The sequence below is a fragment of the Neovison vison genome, chromosome X (genome assembly GCF_020171115.1).
Source record: "Neovison vison isolate M4711 chromosome X, ASM_NN_V1, whole genome shotgun sequence".
NCBI lineage: Eukaryota > Metazoa > Chordata > Mammalia > Carnivora > Mustelidae > Neogale > Neogale vison.
In genome coordinates this window covers 38,917,359-38,934,191 of record NC_058105.1, presented here as the reverse complement: position 1 = coordinate 38,934,191, position 16,833 = coordinate 38,917,359, and the positions used below count along the sequence as shown (strand labels likewise).

Below are 16,833 nucleotides of genomic sequence, written 5' to 3'. Positions count from 1 at the left end.
CCCATCAGTTCATCAGCTTATCTTTAGTTATTACCACTTATGAATAAGACTAGGTTTTTTATTTTGTTTTTTTTTTCAATTAAACTTTGTTAGGTCATTTAAGAAATAATAGATTGAGACTTTCATGTACAAAATTGACTTGGCATATAACTCATTAAAATTTTATCTCTTGGAAATTAAGATCTTGGAAGTTTTGCTATGATGTGATCTGAAGTTTTCTTTGTTACTTACTCAGACCAAAATACATATTTCAGTGACATTTTTCTAAGCATTCTTGTTATTGGTCCTTCTATAGCAAATACATATATAAAATGTCTAATCAAATTCAGAATTATCTTAGGTAGGAATTCTGTTTTATTTAACTAATTATGTGGCCAGACTCTCAAACTGTGGTCTTGAGTCAGTTTGCTCTATGTGGTTTAGAAACCATTTAAACAAACAGAACCCGATTTTTAGCCTTCTGAATTTCAAATTATCAAATGCTGTAAAAGTTTTATTACCTGGCAGTGATAATAATCTTTTATATTTATGTAATGTGCCATCATTTACATCATATAATGTACTTTTATTAAAAGCTCTTTGAAGGCAGAGTTAGGGTGTAGCTAATGTTTGTGTTCCCTGTAGCACCTTGCACATAGCAGATATCAGGTCTTTATTTTTTAAATGGAATTTGATCTTTAAAACAACTCTGTGAGGGAGGTTATGGCAGATAACACTGTTCCCATTATGTGGGTGAGAAAACAAGCTCAGAGAGACTGAATTGTCTTCAGTCCCATCGACGTAAATAGTAGAATCAAGAACAGACCCTAGGTCTTCTAATTCCTAGGATTCAATGCTCTAGCACAGTTTATTCTCTTTGCTAAGCTCAGTGTTTATAAATCATAGCAAAACTTCTAAGGAAAGGAAATTGTGTTTATAGTTAACATTAACCAAGAGTTGTCCTATTTATAGGTTTTTTATCTTTTTATTTAATGATCCTTCTATTAATAGTTAATAGCCTGATCTAATATGGGCATTGAATAAGGTAAATGTGATATTTTCTGTGGTTTGGGGTAGGATATTGCATGTCAGATATTTTTAATGTACCCATTCACTGATGGTCTTCACAATTTTGGAAAATTTGGCTCTTTATTTTAACAATCAGTGGTGAACGAATATATACTGGCTCTTTCTCTTTAAATAACTTGTTGTAAGTAGTAATTCACAGAAGAAAGCTTCTTGATGAATTATGAAGAAAATCAGAATGTGGCTTCATAGAATGATTTTTAAAGAAGGCAAATAAAAGTACAGTTGGTAATGGCCATTGCGTACTTTTATTTTAATTTCTCTATTTAGTCGCCTGTGATCTTTGTATTTTTGTCTAACGAGGCCTTTAAAGTTAAGTGTACCTCTTTAAGGCAGTCTGACCATATCAAGAAATTTGTACCTTGGGTTTTTACTAAGGAGGACAGAGGCCAAGATAAATGTAAGCATTTATCCAAAATTATCCCTTTGTGAAGGGAATGGAAGGCAATCAGCGAAATGGTACTGTCTTACCAACTTTAATGCTTGCAATGCTAACTTTTGGAAAGCCACAGTAGCAGTGTTAACATGATATCTTTAGTAGCGTTTTCCATTTTTTGGATTAATGAAAACTAGCAGCTTATTTCCTGTAATAAGCTCTATTTGAAAATGTTTGGCTCTCTATACTTCTGTATGGTTCTGTTTGCATACTGATTAAGCTGTAGGTATGAGAAATGCTGGCAAAGAGGATTATTGTTTAACTTGTGCTATAATGTGAACCACTTCTAACTCATAATCTTATTTTGTACTGTGTGATGTCTGATACTGCTAACATCGATCTTTGGGCTTTGGTGAACTCTGATCTTCCCAGGTTTTCAAGGTTAGACTCTTCACTGGTCAATTCTTTTTTTTTTAATGTTTTATATGTATGATAAGAGAAATGCACTTTTTTTTTGCTGTAACTCAGAAGTCATTGAAGAGGGCTGTTATCCTCAAATACTACCTGCTCTGGTATTTAACATATTGGTGAAGGTAATGTGACTTGTTTATAATCAAGTTTGAAATGACACTAGGTCTTTGTAGTTTGAATTTTTTATAATCAGTAATCCATATGTGAAGACATGGTGAATTTTAAATAATTATATTATCTTTAAGACTGCATTAAGATTTTTAGACAGGCATCTGGTGTATTTGTAACCTCTACATATTGATTTTTGTTGCATGACATTGCTCCTGATACGTGTTTATGTCGCTCTTTTAAGAAATGGAAGAGGGTTACTATTGAATACTATTAAAAATAAAACATATATGTCCCTTAAATAATTAACAAATCATTAAATTTGAGGGTCTCCAGAATGGCAGGTCTGAATTAATAACATGTAAATTATCCAATATTTTCTTTTAATTGCAGAAACAGCAATGACCATAACATGCCTAGTTGTTTTTTGTGGGTTTTTTTGCAAATATTCTGATAACTTTTCAGACTGGGGAAGAGGATCATAAAATATTTCCTTTTTCCTGATCTTAATCCTACTTTCTCATTGTTAGACTGCTTAACAGGTAGTTTAAATTTTTTTTTCCCAGAAAGACAGTTTACTACTGGATTTTGAGTCCAAATTATACATTATCAATGAAACTAGTAATTTTGCTTAGAAAACCTTGTCTGAAGGTGTGAACCCAGCAGTTGCTCTTCTTTGTTTATTTTAGTGCAAAGTTCTCCAACCTTTTATGATTGGAAAGGGAATTTTTAAGTGTTTCTGCCTGGTTGCTGGCCTTGGGTGGCTATATAATTTAAACTGTTTAAAGATAAAACAATTGTTGTATTGTTGTGGACCTTCTCATATGCCAGATGAATAGTGTTATATTATGAAATCACATAGAAATAGCTGAAAGTTTTAAAATGGGCTCATATTTTAAAGATATGTTCTTATTTTCAGTTTTACTAGTAATGAAGGTAATGGTAGGAATAATAATTTCTAAAAACCTCTTACATAATTCTTACTGTGTACCAGGTACCATTTTCAGTAATTTATATATACTGTCTTATTTAATCCTTGGATCAACCTGATGAAGTAGGTACTATACTCTTATTTCCATTTTATTTTTTTAAAGATTTTATTTATTTATTTGATACAGAGAGAGAGAAAGAGAGTGAGAGAGGGAACACAAGTAGGGGGAGTGGGAGAGGGAGAAGAAGGCTTCCCGCGGAGCAGGGAGCCTGATGTGGGGCTCTATCCCAGGACCCTGGGATCATGACCTGAACTGAAGCAGATGTATGCGTAATGACTGAGCCACCCAGGCCCCCTCTTATTTCCATTTTAAAGAGGAGGAAAGTGAGGCCAAGGAGATTAATAAACTTCCTAAGGTCTAACAACTAATAATTATAGAAGCTGGGATTCCAACCCAACATTTCAGCTCCAGAGTCCAGCATTCTTAATCCATATGCCATGCTGCCTTGTTAGCATGTAGTCATTGATTCAAGTCTTAAGAGTATTGGAAGGGAACTAAAGTCTGAATTTTATCTCAGATCAGAAAAATGACCCTCTGTCCATAGGTAAGCATGAACTCAAGTATTCTAAATTCATTTGCCTATGATACTTCCTTCAAAAGTAATCACTACATACCTTCCTTTTTTGTTGAAACCAATAAAAAACTAAGATTACCAAAGAAGAAAATGCATAATTGCTAAGTGTTGCCTGTTCATCATTTAGTGCTTCATACTTATTTTCTTAAGGCAGAACTAATTGGTCTTAACTTCAGTTTCTGCTTAGCAATCAAGTAACAGCTATTTCCCACCTAGCGACAAAAGATGTGGCCACTGATAAGATCTTTTTGGTTGTTTAATGGACCTGATATCTTCATTTAGAATGAAAAGTTAAAATATAGTATAAGGAAAAGAGCTTAGCAAAACCCCATTTTAAATAATTTCATTTATTCCCAAGACATATGCAGAATTTTTCTTCAGAAATATTTAAAATGCAAAGAATATGAAAACATGCTTAAAATAAATTCAAAAGTACTATATTGAATTAATAAATTTCTGACACTAAAATGTTACCATATTTTTTTACAAGCAACCCATTTTATTTTTTTTAATGATTCAATATTTTTTTCCAATTTATTTATTTTCAGAAAAACAGTATTCATTATTTTTTCACCACACCCAGTGCTCCATGCAAGCCGTGCCCTCTATAATACCCACCACCTGGTACCCCAACCTCCCACCCCCCCGCCACTTCATGAGAGACTATGGACTCTGAAAAACAGTCTGAGGGGTTTGAAGTGGCGGGGGGGTGATTCAATATTTTAATAATTAAAATAATTATTAACAACTTTACCACAAAGAAAGTCCTAGATCCAAGTAGTTTTACTGGCAAATCCTATCAAACATTTATGGAAGAAATAACACCAAAATTACAAAAGTCAAGCAGAGAGAGTCAATTATCATATGGTTTCACTTATTTGTGGAGCATAACAAATGTTACCATATATTAATAAGCATGTCACTAAACTGAAATTAAACAACTTGCTTAAGTAACTGTCTTAATTGCATAGTAATAAAAGCTGAATGAAACTACTTACAAATACTACTTACAAATTATAAGTAAAGCAATCTACTGTTAATCACAGTGTGACAAATGACTTGAATCCCTGATTGCCCTACAGTAGTGATTCTTTTTTTTTTAAGATTTTTTTTAATTTGACATACAGAGATCACAAGTAGGCAGAGAGAGGCAGACAGAGAGAGGGAGGGAGAAGCAAGCTCCCTGCTGAGCAGAGAGCCCCATACGGGCCTTGATCCCAGGACCCCGAGATCATGACCTGAGCCAAAAGCAGAGGCTTAACCCACTGAGCCACCCAGGCGCCCATAGAGTAGTGATTCATAAAGTGTGATCTGGAACCAGCAGCTTTAGTTACAGGGCACTTATTAGAATGCACTTTTGTGGGCCCCTCCCCAGCCTTTCTGAATCCAGAATTCCTGGGTGAGCCCAGGAGTCTGTTTTAACAAACTCTCCGGGGGATTTTGATGTATTCTTCAGTTTGAGAACACTGCCCTATGTATAGTGTTTGTTTCTTTTCACATAACCGAAACCCTTTAGGGATCACAGAAGCAGTCTTTATTTTAATGTCCTGAGTTCTGTCTTTAAATATGAGTTTATTCAATTTAATGTATAATAAAATGTATACTAAAAGGGACTACAGACCAGTGTTGATAACAAAAAGAACCTATTGTAATTTATTAGAGAGACACAGAAGCAGTCTTTATTTTAATGTCCTGAGTTCTGTCTTTAAATATGAGCTTATTCAATTTAATGTATAATAAAATGTATACTAAAAGGAACTACAGACCAGTGTTGATAACAAAAAGAACCCATTGCAATTTATATTAGAGAGTCAGAATAGGTCTGTATGTTTTTATATACTCTGGATTTTATCCTATGAACTAATAGGATTTAGAAGACTGATATTTTAGAAGCCAGGGTTTTTATACTACTCGTATGCTATACTGAAATATGGCCATTTGTTGTGCACTGTCAAGGTCTACCAGGTCCAGAAGGTCCCCGGGGTCTCCCTGGAAATGGAGGTATTAAGGGAGAGAGAGGATACCCAGGCCAACCTGGGCAACCTGGTTTGCCTGGTTTGAAAGGAGATCAAGGACCACCAGGACTCCAGGTAGGAAATGGGAGTAGAAATTTGATGAGAAAGAAGTGTGGGCATTTTCATTCAAAATGAGAATTCTAAGCTACATTATTTTTATTAGTATTTACTGGTCAAGGCTCTATGCATGCCTCCTAGTGAATTACAAAAGAAGAGAAAAGCAAGTTTTCTATCTTCTTTCAACTAAAGGGACTTAGCTTCTTTATAGTTAAAGGGTTCCTCAGAAGGTATTTTACCTGGAGTCATTGATATGTATGTTATTTAGGTTTGAGAACCCTTCATTTCAGTGAAAGGAAATTCATAAGAGAAGATGCATATATCAGAACATTACATGTGGATGAGACCATAGGGAAGTAATTATAGTTGAGTGGGGATGTTTTAGACTTTGAAATTAGATAGAGTTAGGGTCAAATTTCAGCTCCCCTGCACACTTCTGCTTTTGTGTCTATGAGGAACACAGATAGACAGTTTAGGTTTCTGTCTTCACCTGTAAAAACGGAATAACATATCCCCATATTTGTATTCATGTACTTTCCACATTGGTTTGAGTGACCAAGGAAGTCCCATGCTTCTTTATGGATCATTAGCACTTCTCGTATTCATTCAGGAAGATTGTTGTTAGATATTGCAACCAACACAAACTGGGCTCAATCTTTTAACTCTGATGACTGCTTTATAGCAGAAAAAAAGAAAAAAAAAAACACCTAAAAGAGTAGTCCTTAAAGCTTTCCAACAATTAACTTTTTTTCCTCATGTCATCATTATTCTAGACACATACTCTTAAAATTTGAGTTTTCTCTTTATTCATTCTCTATTTACTCCCTCCTCATTCATTTCCCAGGTGCTTCCAGTTCATATGTGTCTATGCCTGATTCAAGACTACTGCCTGATAGCAATATTTTGCAAATCTAGTATTATCAAGTTCTGTTCATTTTCTTTTGTGCGAGTTAGTTCTTACATTTGTACCATTTCTATTTTTTTAATGGAAATAACATTAAACATAGAAAAATTCCAAGAATGGTAAAAAAAAAAAAAGCCAAAAACCTTTCATGTATCATTTACCCAGATGGACTAGTTGTTAATGTTTTGCCCCGTATGTTATGTGTGTGTATATAATTATATATATAAAATGTATATATGAAACATTTGAAAATAAGTTGAAACTATTATGCCTTTTTAGCACTAAATACTTCACTGCATAAGATTTCCTAAAATTAAAGATATTCTTTTATATAATAACATAACAGTTATCAACTTCAGGAAACTGAACATTAATATAAACTTCTATTTCTACTTTACATATTCTAATTGTATTGGTTAACCTAGTAATTGTCCTTGATAGCAGTGTTTTCCTCCATGTAAACCAAATTATGCATTACATTTAACTATCATATTTTTGCTCTTTATGCTCCCTCAGTCTGAATCAGTTGCTAAGCAATTTTTTAAATTTCATAATCTTGACATAGTTGAAGAAATGTAGCCCCTTCCCATTTTTATTTTATTTTATTTTATTTTATTTTAAGATTTATGTATTTATTTGGTGGGGCAGGGGCAAAGGGAGAGAGAGAATCCCAAGAGGACTCTGTGTTGAGTGTGGAGCCTGACATGGGATTCATCTCACAACCCTGACATCATGATCTGAGCCAAAATCAAGAGTTGGGTGCTTAACCGACTGAGCTACCCGGGGTGCCCCCTACCATTTTTTAGGACAGAATGTTCCTTCTTTTGTCTGCTATTTCTTCATTCTAATTATGCATCCCCACACTATATGAGTGATGTTGTATCCTCCATCAGATGTTTAGGCCTACAGTGTTCATCTGCCCCTCATTGGTGATCTTAATTTTGATCATTCCAACAAGTTGTTACCTGGTTTCTCCACTGCATGGTTACTATTCTTCCCCCTTGTAACTAATAAGCAAAGCTATGGAAAGGCACATTAAGATCATGCAAATATACTACTCATCAAAATTTCCCCATATATTTAATATCTATTTATGATTTTTGCCTCAGCCAATCAATACAGTGGTTGAATATAGTGAATAGTGGCAAATAATGATTTTCTAACTCTTGAACTATGTCCACATTTGCCAGTTAGCCCTTTCGTAAGCAAAGCCTCCCTTCTCTTCTGTGTATTATCTATTTATTATTAGTATGGACTCATAGATTCTCTTTTTTAAATGATTTATAATTTGTAAAACTGTCATCTATTCTGATGCTCTAATTATCATGGATTTGGAAACTTCTTCAAGCTGGATCCTGTCTTTCTAACATGCCCTCCTTTTTTAGCCATTTCTTACATGTTGGAATATGTTCCGGGTTTGCTGCTTTTTCAGTCCTGCTGATAAAAATTTCATTGTCCCTCATTTATTCTTCCTTTAGGTACATTCTAGACTAATTCTCAACTCTTCTTTTTCCCATAATTTTCCTGGCCCTCAAACCCAATTAATTAATAGACCCTGCTATATTTTTTGCTGAGTCTCGCAGACTTTATCATTCCTGTACATGTGATTCTCACCCAAGCATTTATAACTTTAGTGCTGCACTTAAAAAAGTGCCTTTGTTCATGATAATAAAACAGTAGCTGCCATTTATTATGTATACACTAAATGCCAATCAGTTTTCTAAGTACTTTATATGAGCTATCTCATTTAATCTCACACAAAAAAACTATGACGTAGATACTATTATTTTCTTAAGGTTAGAGGTGAGAAAACTATATATCAAAGATAAATAATCAAAACAAACAAACAAAAAAAGATAAATAATCAACTCAAGGTTACACAAGCTAGTAAGGGGCAAAATTGGGATTTGAATCCTAGAAGTTTGACCCTGGAGCAAGTGCTATCAGTGAATATGAATACTGTATAACCTCACTCCCTCCCCTTCAGTTCTTTTCTAAAATTAATGATTTTATTTATTCAGGGTAATCCTGGCCGACCAGGTCTCAATGGAATGAAAGGAGATCCTGGTCTCCCTGGTGTTCCAGGATTTCCAGGTATTTGAAGGGGTGTTTTTATATTAAACTCCTTTGGGATAAGAAACCCATTTTCCGATTTGACTGGGAAAATGCAATGGCCCTGTTGCTTTGCAGTGCCATTGTATGTACCTTCTTTTCAGGCATGAAGGGACCCAGTGGAGTACCTGGTTCAACTGGCCCCGATGGGGATCCAGGACTTGTTGGCCCCCCAGGTAAGAATTACTCCAGGAGCTAGTTATACCTGGTTCTTAAACACACTGAAGAAGTTGAAAGTTTGCATTCTGTCTTTGAACTAAACTTTTAGAGTCTCAATCCCCAACAACTGAGAGCAAGTAGGCAAAACTCTCCCTCTATTTACTGGTCTCTTAACCTCTCTGTTTTACTAAGGAAATACTGAGAACAGTTCTTTTAAGTTTAAGATGGATGCAGGACTAACAAGAATTCTTCATTAAGATTTTTATTAGATTTTTTTCCCAATTTATTTATTTTCAGAAAAACAGTATTCATTATTTTTTTCACCACACCTAGTGCTCCATGCAAGCTGTGCCCCCTATAATACCCACCACCTGGTACCCCAACCTCCCACCCCCCCGCCACTTCAAACCCCTCAGATTGTTTTTCAGAGTCCATAGTCTATCATGGTTCACCTCCCCTTCCAATTTACCCAAAAGCACATACCCTCCCCAATGTCCATAACCCTACCCCCCTTCTCCCAACCCCCCTCCCCCCAGCAACCCACAGTTTGTTTCGTGAGATTAAGAGTCACTTATGGTTTGTCTCCCTCCCTATCCCATCTTGTTTCATGGATTCTTCTCCTACCCACTTAAGCCCCCATGTTGCATCACCACTTCCTCATATCAGGGAGATCATATGATAGATTTTTATTAGATTTTATACTAACTTTCCTTTATTTGGTTGAACAGATTATAAGAGCAAGTCATTTTTAATTGAAAATATTTTTAATATGAAAATAGTTCTTTTTGCTGGAGACTTACAGAAGTTTCCTATAAACTGAAATAGGACCTCTGCTAAATTCCCTTACTAGTTCAGTGGGACACTTGATAAGCACAACAAGAAAGAACTGCAGATGATGTTAGAATCAGAATGGACTTACCAGGAAATAGAATTATCTTCCCCTGACATCAGTGTTCACAGATTTGTAATGGATTAGACTTTCTAGTAACCAAGTCATGCTTCAAGTCTTGAAAGTAGGGACAATAAGCCTAATTTTTCCACTGACTCAAAGGAAATTAATTTTTTAGTCTTCTGGGTAAGATGATGCTTTCCTAAACAGATTTCTGTTGGACATGGCAACATTTCAATAAATTTAACTGGTTTCTTTTGCACTAATTTTTATTCTGACTTAGGACACTTCTGGACTTTCTCTTTCCTACATTCCAATTTGTATGTTTTGCCTCTTAGGTCCCCCTGGATTACCTGGTCCTTCAGGACAGAGTATTATAATCAAAGGAGATGTTGGTCCACCAGGGATCCCAGGCCAGCCCGGATTAAAAGGTCTGCCTGGACTACCAGGACCTCAAGGCTTACCAGGTACCTTTCAGATCATCTTTCTAAAGCCTTATCTATTTGGGAGCATTTCACTAGTTTTCCTTTTACTTGTCATGGTTTGTCTTTGAGAAGAGGAGTCTCAACAACTAGTAGAATACCAGACCACCACAGATCCTATTTCCTTTTTTCTTTGAAGTGTTAATTTCTCATGTCCTAATTTCCTTTAAGGCCAACCTAATCTCTTCTAGCCAGTTCCGCTGGCTATTCTAACTTGAATAATTAGGTTAATGTTATTAAAAACTTTGTAATGAAATTAATATGCATTTAAGATTTGGTTATTTCTCTATTCCATCCACCAGAAGGATAGGAAGCTAATTTGATCAGCCATCAGCTCCCCACTGTGAGGCCTCATGATTTTCAAACTAACTCCCATCTAGTTGGCCATTTGACTCTATGCTTGCAGCCAATTTTAATTATATAAGAAAGCTAGAAACTAAGTTCAGTCTTTCTCACTTATTAAGGTTGTTAGTCTTTCCATAAACTAAGTGTACCAGGCAGTAACAACCTTACCTATGGTGGGACAGATAACAAAAGTTGGGCCTTGTACTCCTATTTTGTTCTGAGGCAGAGAGAACACAAGTGCCATATTATGGTAATCTCTGCAGAGACAAATTTATTATTTAAAACTGAAGCTAAATACTTGTCTGCTTCTTTTGTCCCAGGCTTGAGATATTCCTTTGGGTATCTGGATTAAAGACAAGACTGGACTATGAATTTAGTGACACTAAACAACCTTAGGTTTCCTAGATCTGTCTGGTTATGGAATTACTATACCCATATTTGAAGATCCTATTTTTTCCCTATAGGTCCAATTGGCCCTCCAGGAGATCCGGGACGCAATGGACTCCCTGGCTTTGATGGTGCAGGAGGGCGCAAAGGAGATCCAGGTCTGCCAGGCCAGCCAGGTGAGACAAGTAAAACACTGCTGTTGATAGTAGTCTCATCTGAGACACCTCTAGACATCCACTTGGAGCTGTGAGAGTTTTTTCTTGGGAGAGTATAGCTAGCTGGTGAATCTGTTGCTGGGGGAAAATAGGACAGCAAATACAAGGAAAATTCCCAGTATTAGAAAAGCATAGAAAGCTTGTTTTTATTTATGTGTTTAGAATACTGAGAAACAGTTTTTCCTCAAAAGGAGGTTTTTCTAGGTATTCACTATACTTACCTGTTCTGATAATTTTCAATATGTTGATTTAAATCCCGTGACCATCTTGAAACTATTGCGAATATTTCTACATTTTAAAATATGACAACAGAGTGTCATTTCCCCCATAAAATTCAGTAATATAGTTGTAAGGTTTATAAAAAGTTTTAAGTGCTCCTCATAGGGCTTTGAGAGAGTGGCATTCTTATACTGAGATGACAAATTGATTTTCAGGTTTTTAGTTCATTCATTAGTGGGTACTCCTGATAATATTGAATCTGGTATCCACTAGATTTCCAGTATGTTCTAAAGCTACTTCCAAAGAGAGTTTGAATCACCTTGCAATAAAAAAATAACAGGAGCTTAATAGACATTTTCCAAAGAAGACATACAGATGGCAACAGACATATGAAAAGGTGCCCAGCATCACTAATGATCGGGGAAATATAAATCAAAACAATGGGATATTACCTTATATACATCAGTATGGCTAGAACCAAAAAGAAATAAGTGTTGGTAAGAACGTGGGAAAAAAAGGAACACACACACACACACACACACACACACAGGGGGAGAGAGAGAGAGAGGAATATTACTTATCCAAAAAAAGAATGAGATCTTGTCGTTTACAACAACATAGATGGATGTAGAAGGTATAATGCTAAGTGAAATAATCAGAGAGAGAAAGATAAGTACCATATGAGTTTACTCATATGTGGAATTTAAGAAAAAAACAAACAAAGGAAAAAAGAGACAAATAAAAAAACAGACTCTTAAATACAGAGAACAAACTGGTGGGTGCCAGAGGGGGAGGTGTGGTGGGGGTGCATGAAATAGATAAAGGGAATTAAGAGTGCTCATTTATCAAGATGATCACTGAGTAATGTATAGGATTGTTGAATCACTGTATCATATACCTGAAACGAATATAATATTGTTTGTTAACTATACTTCAATAAACAAAAGAAAAGCTAAAAATTAAAAAACACACTGATGTAAGATTGCTAGCAGAAACAAAAGATCATAAACTCATTAGATTTTTAATACATGTTAGCAACACTAGACAATATAAATATAACTCAAAATAATATAAACATAGCATATTTATTGGCAAAAAATATCAGCTGCAACAAGACAGACTAGTAATACCTATGGCCTTCCTGGAACTGATACCCTGCCATTTCATTAATTGTATATCGGAGAAGAAACAAGTTAGTGTCATCTTCATCACATATGAGCTTTGCTGTGAAGTTTCCCCAAAGTGAAAATACATATACACAGTGGCAAAAGGCCTGTGTATAAAGATAATTTTTAAATAGGCTCAAATCAAGGACTAAACAGAGAAATGGAACTGGTGGTAAATTGAAAATAGACATTTTGAAAAGGCTGCTTTAGTAGTGCAGCCTATTAGTACTGCCTATTCTCTAAACAAAAGGTATACCTGAGAATAATTCCCCAGACAGATTCAAAGGAAAATGTTTTTCAGCACTGAAACTGGCAGACTGATGTCAATCACACTCTTCCTTTCTTGATGAACAAAACAGCAGACTGAAATTTCGTCATGGGCTTTGGGCTCCTTTAATAGAGCAAGAGACTATATGACACACAGACTTCCCAAATAAACATCATTTCTTCCCACCTAATGTTCCATCACCCAGTACTCATTATATAGTGCCTAATGTTGACAACCAATTCCATTAGAAAAAATATATATATTTAAATCTCTTGAGGGCAGGAACCATATTTTATTTATCTCTAAATCCGTGATATCTGACAATACCTTAATAGGCACTCTATAAATATTGACTAAATTAACAAATCGAATGAGATCATAATGTTTTGTCAGTAGCCATAAATATAGGATCAGGGCTCACTTAAATTCTGTATACTGATGATTCCATGGAAATAGGTACCCGTGGTTTGGATGGTCCCCCTGGACCAGATGGTATGCAAGGTCCCCCAGGTCCTCCAGGAACTTCTTCTGTCGTCCATGGATTCCTCATCACACGTCACAGCCAGACAACAGATGCACCACAATGCCCACATGGAACTGTCCAGATTTATGAAGGCTTTTCTCTCCTGTATGTTCAAGGAAATAAAAGAGCTCACGGTCAAGACTTGGGTGAGAAAACTGGCATCTTATTTTTTATTATGTGTTTCATTTTGTTTTGAAAATCCTATTGGGTTCTGGAGTAGCCTTGGACAAGTGTATCTCCCTAGTTTTGGGGGGCTTCCAAATTGCAGACCATGTCAAGGGAAGCCAAATATGTTCACTGTAAGTTTTAAATAAATAATGCATTACTCTAAAAGCATTGGTTAGCTAATGTGAGGTACAATTCTTGGCCTGAAGCAGCACATTTGGGGAAAGGCCACATGTTAGCTTAGTTATTAAGAAAATAGATTCCCTGGGCCCTCTATGGTAGGTATAATAGTTGCTTGAGTGGGCAGTGTTTTTTCATAGGAGGTAGTTTTTTTTCTTCTCTGACACTGGTCTTCTTCAAGTCGAAAGGTACGTTCTGAAGAGAATCTTGATTTCTAAATCAAAGAAATTAGGGTCATTTCTTAATTATGCTAGTTTATATTTCCTAAAATAAAGTCATAGCTCTATAAAGTATTAACAGAGTAGATTAAAACTATGTAAAGCACTTTATTTCTGTATAAAATACACTTCATTTAATGTGTTCCCATGTGTCATCTCTATACTGTGGTGGGCAGATTTGTTGATGGGATGAAACTGGACTGGATGACTCTGAAGACATCTTCCAATTCTCAACATTTCCTTTTCTGGAATTTTTGACTTTGGATTTCAAAGCCACATTGACCTGTGGCAATTTTAGGGATCATTATCCCTTTTGTCTCCATAAAAATAATTGAGAAGATAGTCTGGGCTCCCAGTTTTCTGGGGTCTCCATATTAAGAGGCATCCTGAGGTCTCTTTAGCTAGGCTATTTTGTGAAAACACTTCAGCAACAGAGACCTCCAGAGGTCTTCTCTGCTAATTCTATTCTCCGGTCATGTGGCCACACCTGCCAGGGAGTGCTGCCCCACTGGAGTGCATCTCCACCAACATGGAAGCCAAGAGTCATGGGTCCTTTTATGAAGCCAAATAAAGGAGGATTTGCCCACCAACTTTCTTCCTCCACTTCTGCTTTCCTTTGTCTCTTTTTCATCTTTCCTCTGCTATTTTTCCTTCCCACATTTACTTTCCGTAGGTGGCATCTTCTTTTTCTAATTTTATAATGGACAAATCTTCATGGTGAAAATATTCTTATATTTTATGTAAATCCCTCTAGTCTTCTTCCCATAAAACTCTTCTCCTTTTAGACCATTCTGTCTTCACTATCAGAATCTTAACTTGTACCTATAATCAAGCTTATAAACTTCAAATCCCTGACTTAATAGTTAGGGAACCATTAGAAGTTTTTGAGCACTGTGAAATTTAAAAATTTAATTCAAAGAGAAAATGGAATCTGCTATCCAGTATCTCACTGTAATTTGTCAAAATGCATGTATTTGGTCAAACAAGGGCTGTCATACTATGCATTCAGACTTGGAGGCTACAAACTGGCCCTGATTCAGGTACAGTATAGGCCTCAAACATGGGAAGGCCATGATATGGGGCGTAAGATCCCAGGAGTGATCCCAGGTTGCAGAGTCTCTTCTATGGCTCACACAGGGATCAAATTGGTGAGAGCTTGATGGCTAAGCAAAGAATACAGCTATAGCTTTTATGTTAAAGAAACAATCACCTGATCAAATAAATACAGTCTATGTTGGATTACTGGAAGGATTATAGTATGTAAAACAAAACCAAAGACAACTGAAAGAATGGGAAAAGATATTTGCAAATGACATAATAGGTAAAGGACTTGTATCTAAAATCTATAAAGAACTTAATCAAACTCAACACCCAAAGAACAAATAATCCAATTGAGAAAGGGCCAGAAGACATGAACAGACATTTCTGCAAAGAAGACATCCAGATGGCCAACAAACACATAAAAAAGTGCTCAACAGCAGTCAGCATCAGGGAAATACAAATCAAAACCACAATGAGATACCACCTCACACCAGTCAGAATGGCTAAAATTAACAAGTCAGGAAATGATGGGTTGGGAAGGATACAGAAAAAGGGGAACACTTCTGCATTATTGGTGGGAATGCAAGCTGGTGTAGCCACTCTGGAAAACAGTATGGAGGTTCCTCAGAAAGTTGAAAATAGAGCTACCCTACGACCCAGCAATGGCACTACTGGGTATTTACCCTAAAAATACAAATGTAGTGATCCGAAGGGGAACATGCACCCGTATGTTTATAGCAGCAATGTCCACAATAGCCAAGCTATGGAAAGAACCTAGATGTCCATCAACAGATGAATGGATAAAGAAGATTTGGTATGTAAATACAGTGGAATACTATGCAGCCATCAAAAGAAATGAAATCTTGTCATTTTCAACAACGTGGATGGAACTAGAGGGTATTATGCTAAGCGAGTCAATCAGAGAAAGGCAATTATCGTATGATCTCTCTGGTATGAGGAATTTGAGATGCAGGGCAGGGGGTTGTGGGGTGTAGGGCAGGAAAAAATGAAACAAGATGGGATCAGGAGGGAGACAAACCATAAGAGACTCTAAATCTCACAAAACAAACTGAGGGTTCCTCGGGGGGTGGGGAGGTAGGAATAGGGTGGTTGGGTGATGGACACTGGGGAGGGTATGTGCTATGGTGAGTGTTGTGAATTGTGTAAGACTGACGATTCACAGACCTGTACCCCTGAAACAAATAATACATTATATGTTAATTAAAAAAAGAGGGTGGTGGTAACAAATGGAATGCTAAAACTGTTCTGTATAGGAGCAAAAAAAATATTAAGAATCATTAGTGTATTAAAGCCTTATAGTTTTAGAAAATGAAAGGCATTGAGAATTCATGAGATTTTTCTTCAAAATTTTCTCTGAAAATTTGGAGACTATTCAGAATTCTGCTTCATTGTGTGCAACCTAAAGCATAGATACAACCACCCATCTTCTCATCATTATGGGCCTTCCTTTTATGTACCTTTTCCTTTTCTCTTCTTTCTGAGACCAAGGATATCTCCAGCCCTGTCCCCAATTAAGCAGTAATGTTTTATTTTTAATTTACTTTATAAATAAAAAGTACTTTGATTTCCATTCTCCAATTTGATTTTCACACCTATGATCAAGAAAGATACAGGACCAATATTTTCTTATATTTTATACACAAAAAAAGTGGCTAAGAGGTAGTGACTACTCAAACCTGTGCATTCAGTGATGGAGATAAGAACTGAATCTAACACCTACCAGTGCTAAATCTATCCGTTTTGTTTTTTTTATTAACATATAATGCATTATGTGTTTCGGGGTACAGTTCTGTGATCCATTAGTCTTACACAATTCACAGCACTCACCATAGCACATACTCTCCCCAAGGTCCATCACCCCACCACTCCATCCCTCCCACC

The 16,833-nt window shown here is 36.0% G+C and overlaps 1 protein-coding gene across 5 annotated transcripts in view; it reads left to right on the top strand.

Moving 5' to 3' along the window:
• The window catches only part of COL4A5 (collagen type IV alpha 5 chain), a 221,396-nt gene that overhangs the window by 196,560 nt on the left and 8,003 nt on the right, over positions 1-16,833 (top strand). For 3 of the 5 annotated variants that reach the window (XM_044236046.1, XM_044236048.1, XM_044236044.1), the window contains 7 exons: positions 1,874-1,882; positions 5,543-5,676; positions 8,584-8,656; positions 8,779-8,850; positions 10,061-10,189; positions 11,014-11,112; positions 13,261-13,473. In XM_044236046.1, coding sequence (XP_044091981.1) covers positions 1,874-1,882; positions 5,543-5,676; positions 8,584-8,656; positions 8,779-8,850; positions 10,061-10,189; positions 11,014-11,112; positions 13,261-13,473 — 729 coding nt within the window. Of the gene's footprint in view, positions 1-1,873; positions 1,883-5,535; positions 5,677-8,583; positions 8,657-8,778; positions 8,851-10,060; positions 10,190-11,013; positions 11,113-13,260; positions 13,474-16,833 lie in introns of all 5 variants that reach the window. The other 2 variants (XM_044236047.1, XM_044236045.1) reach the window with 2 other exon arrangements.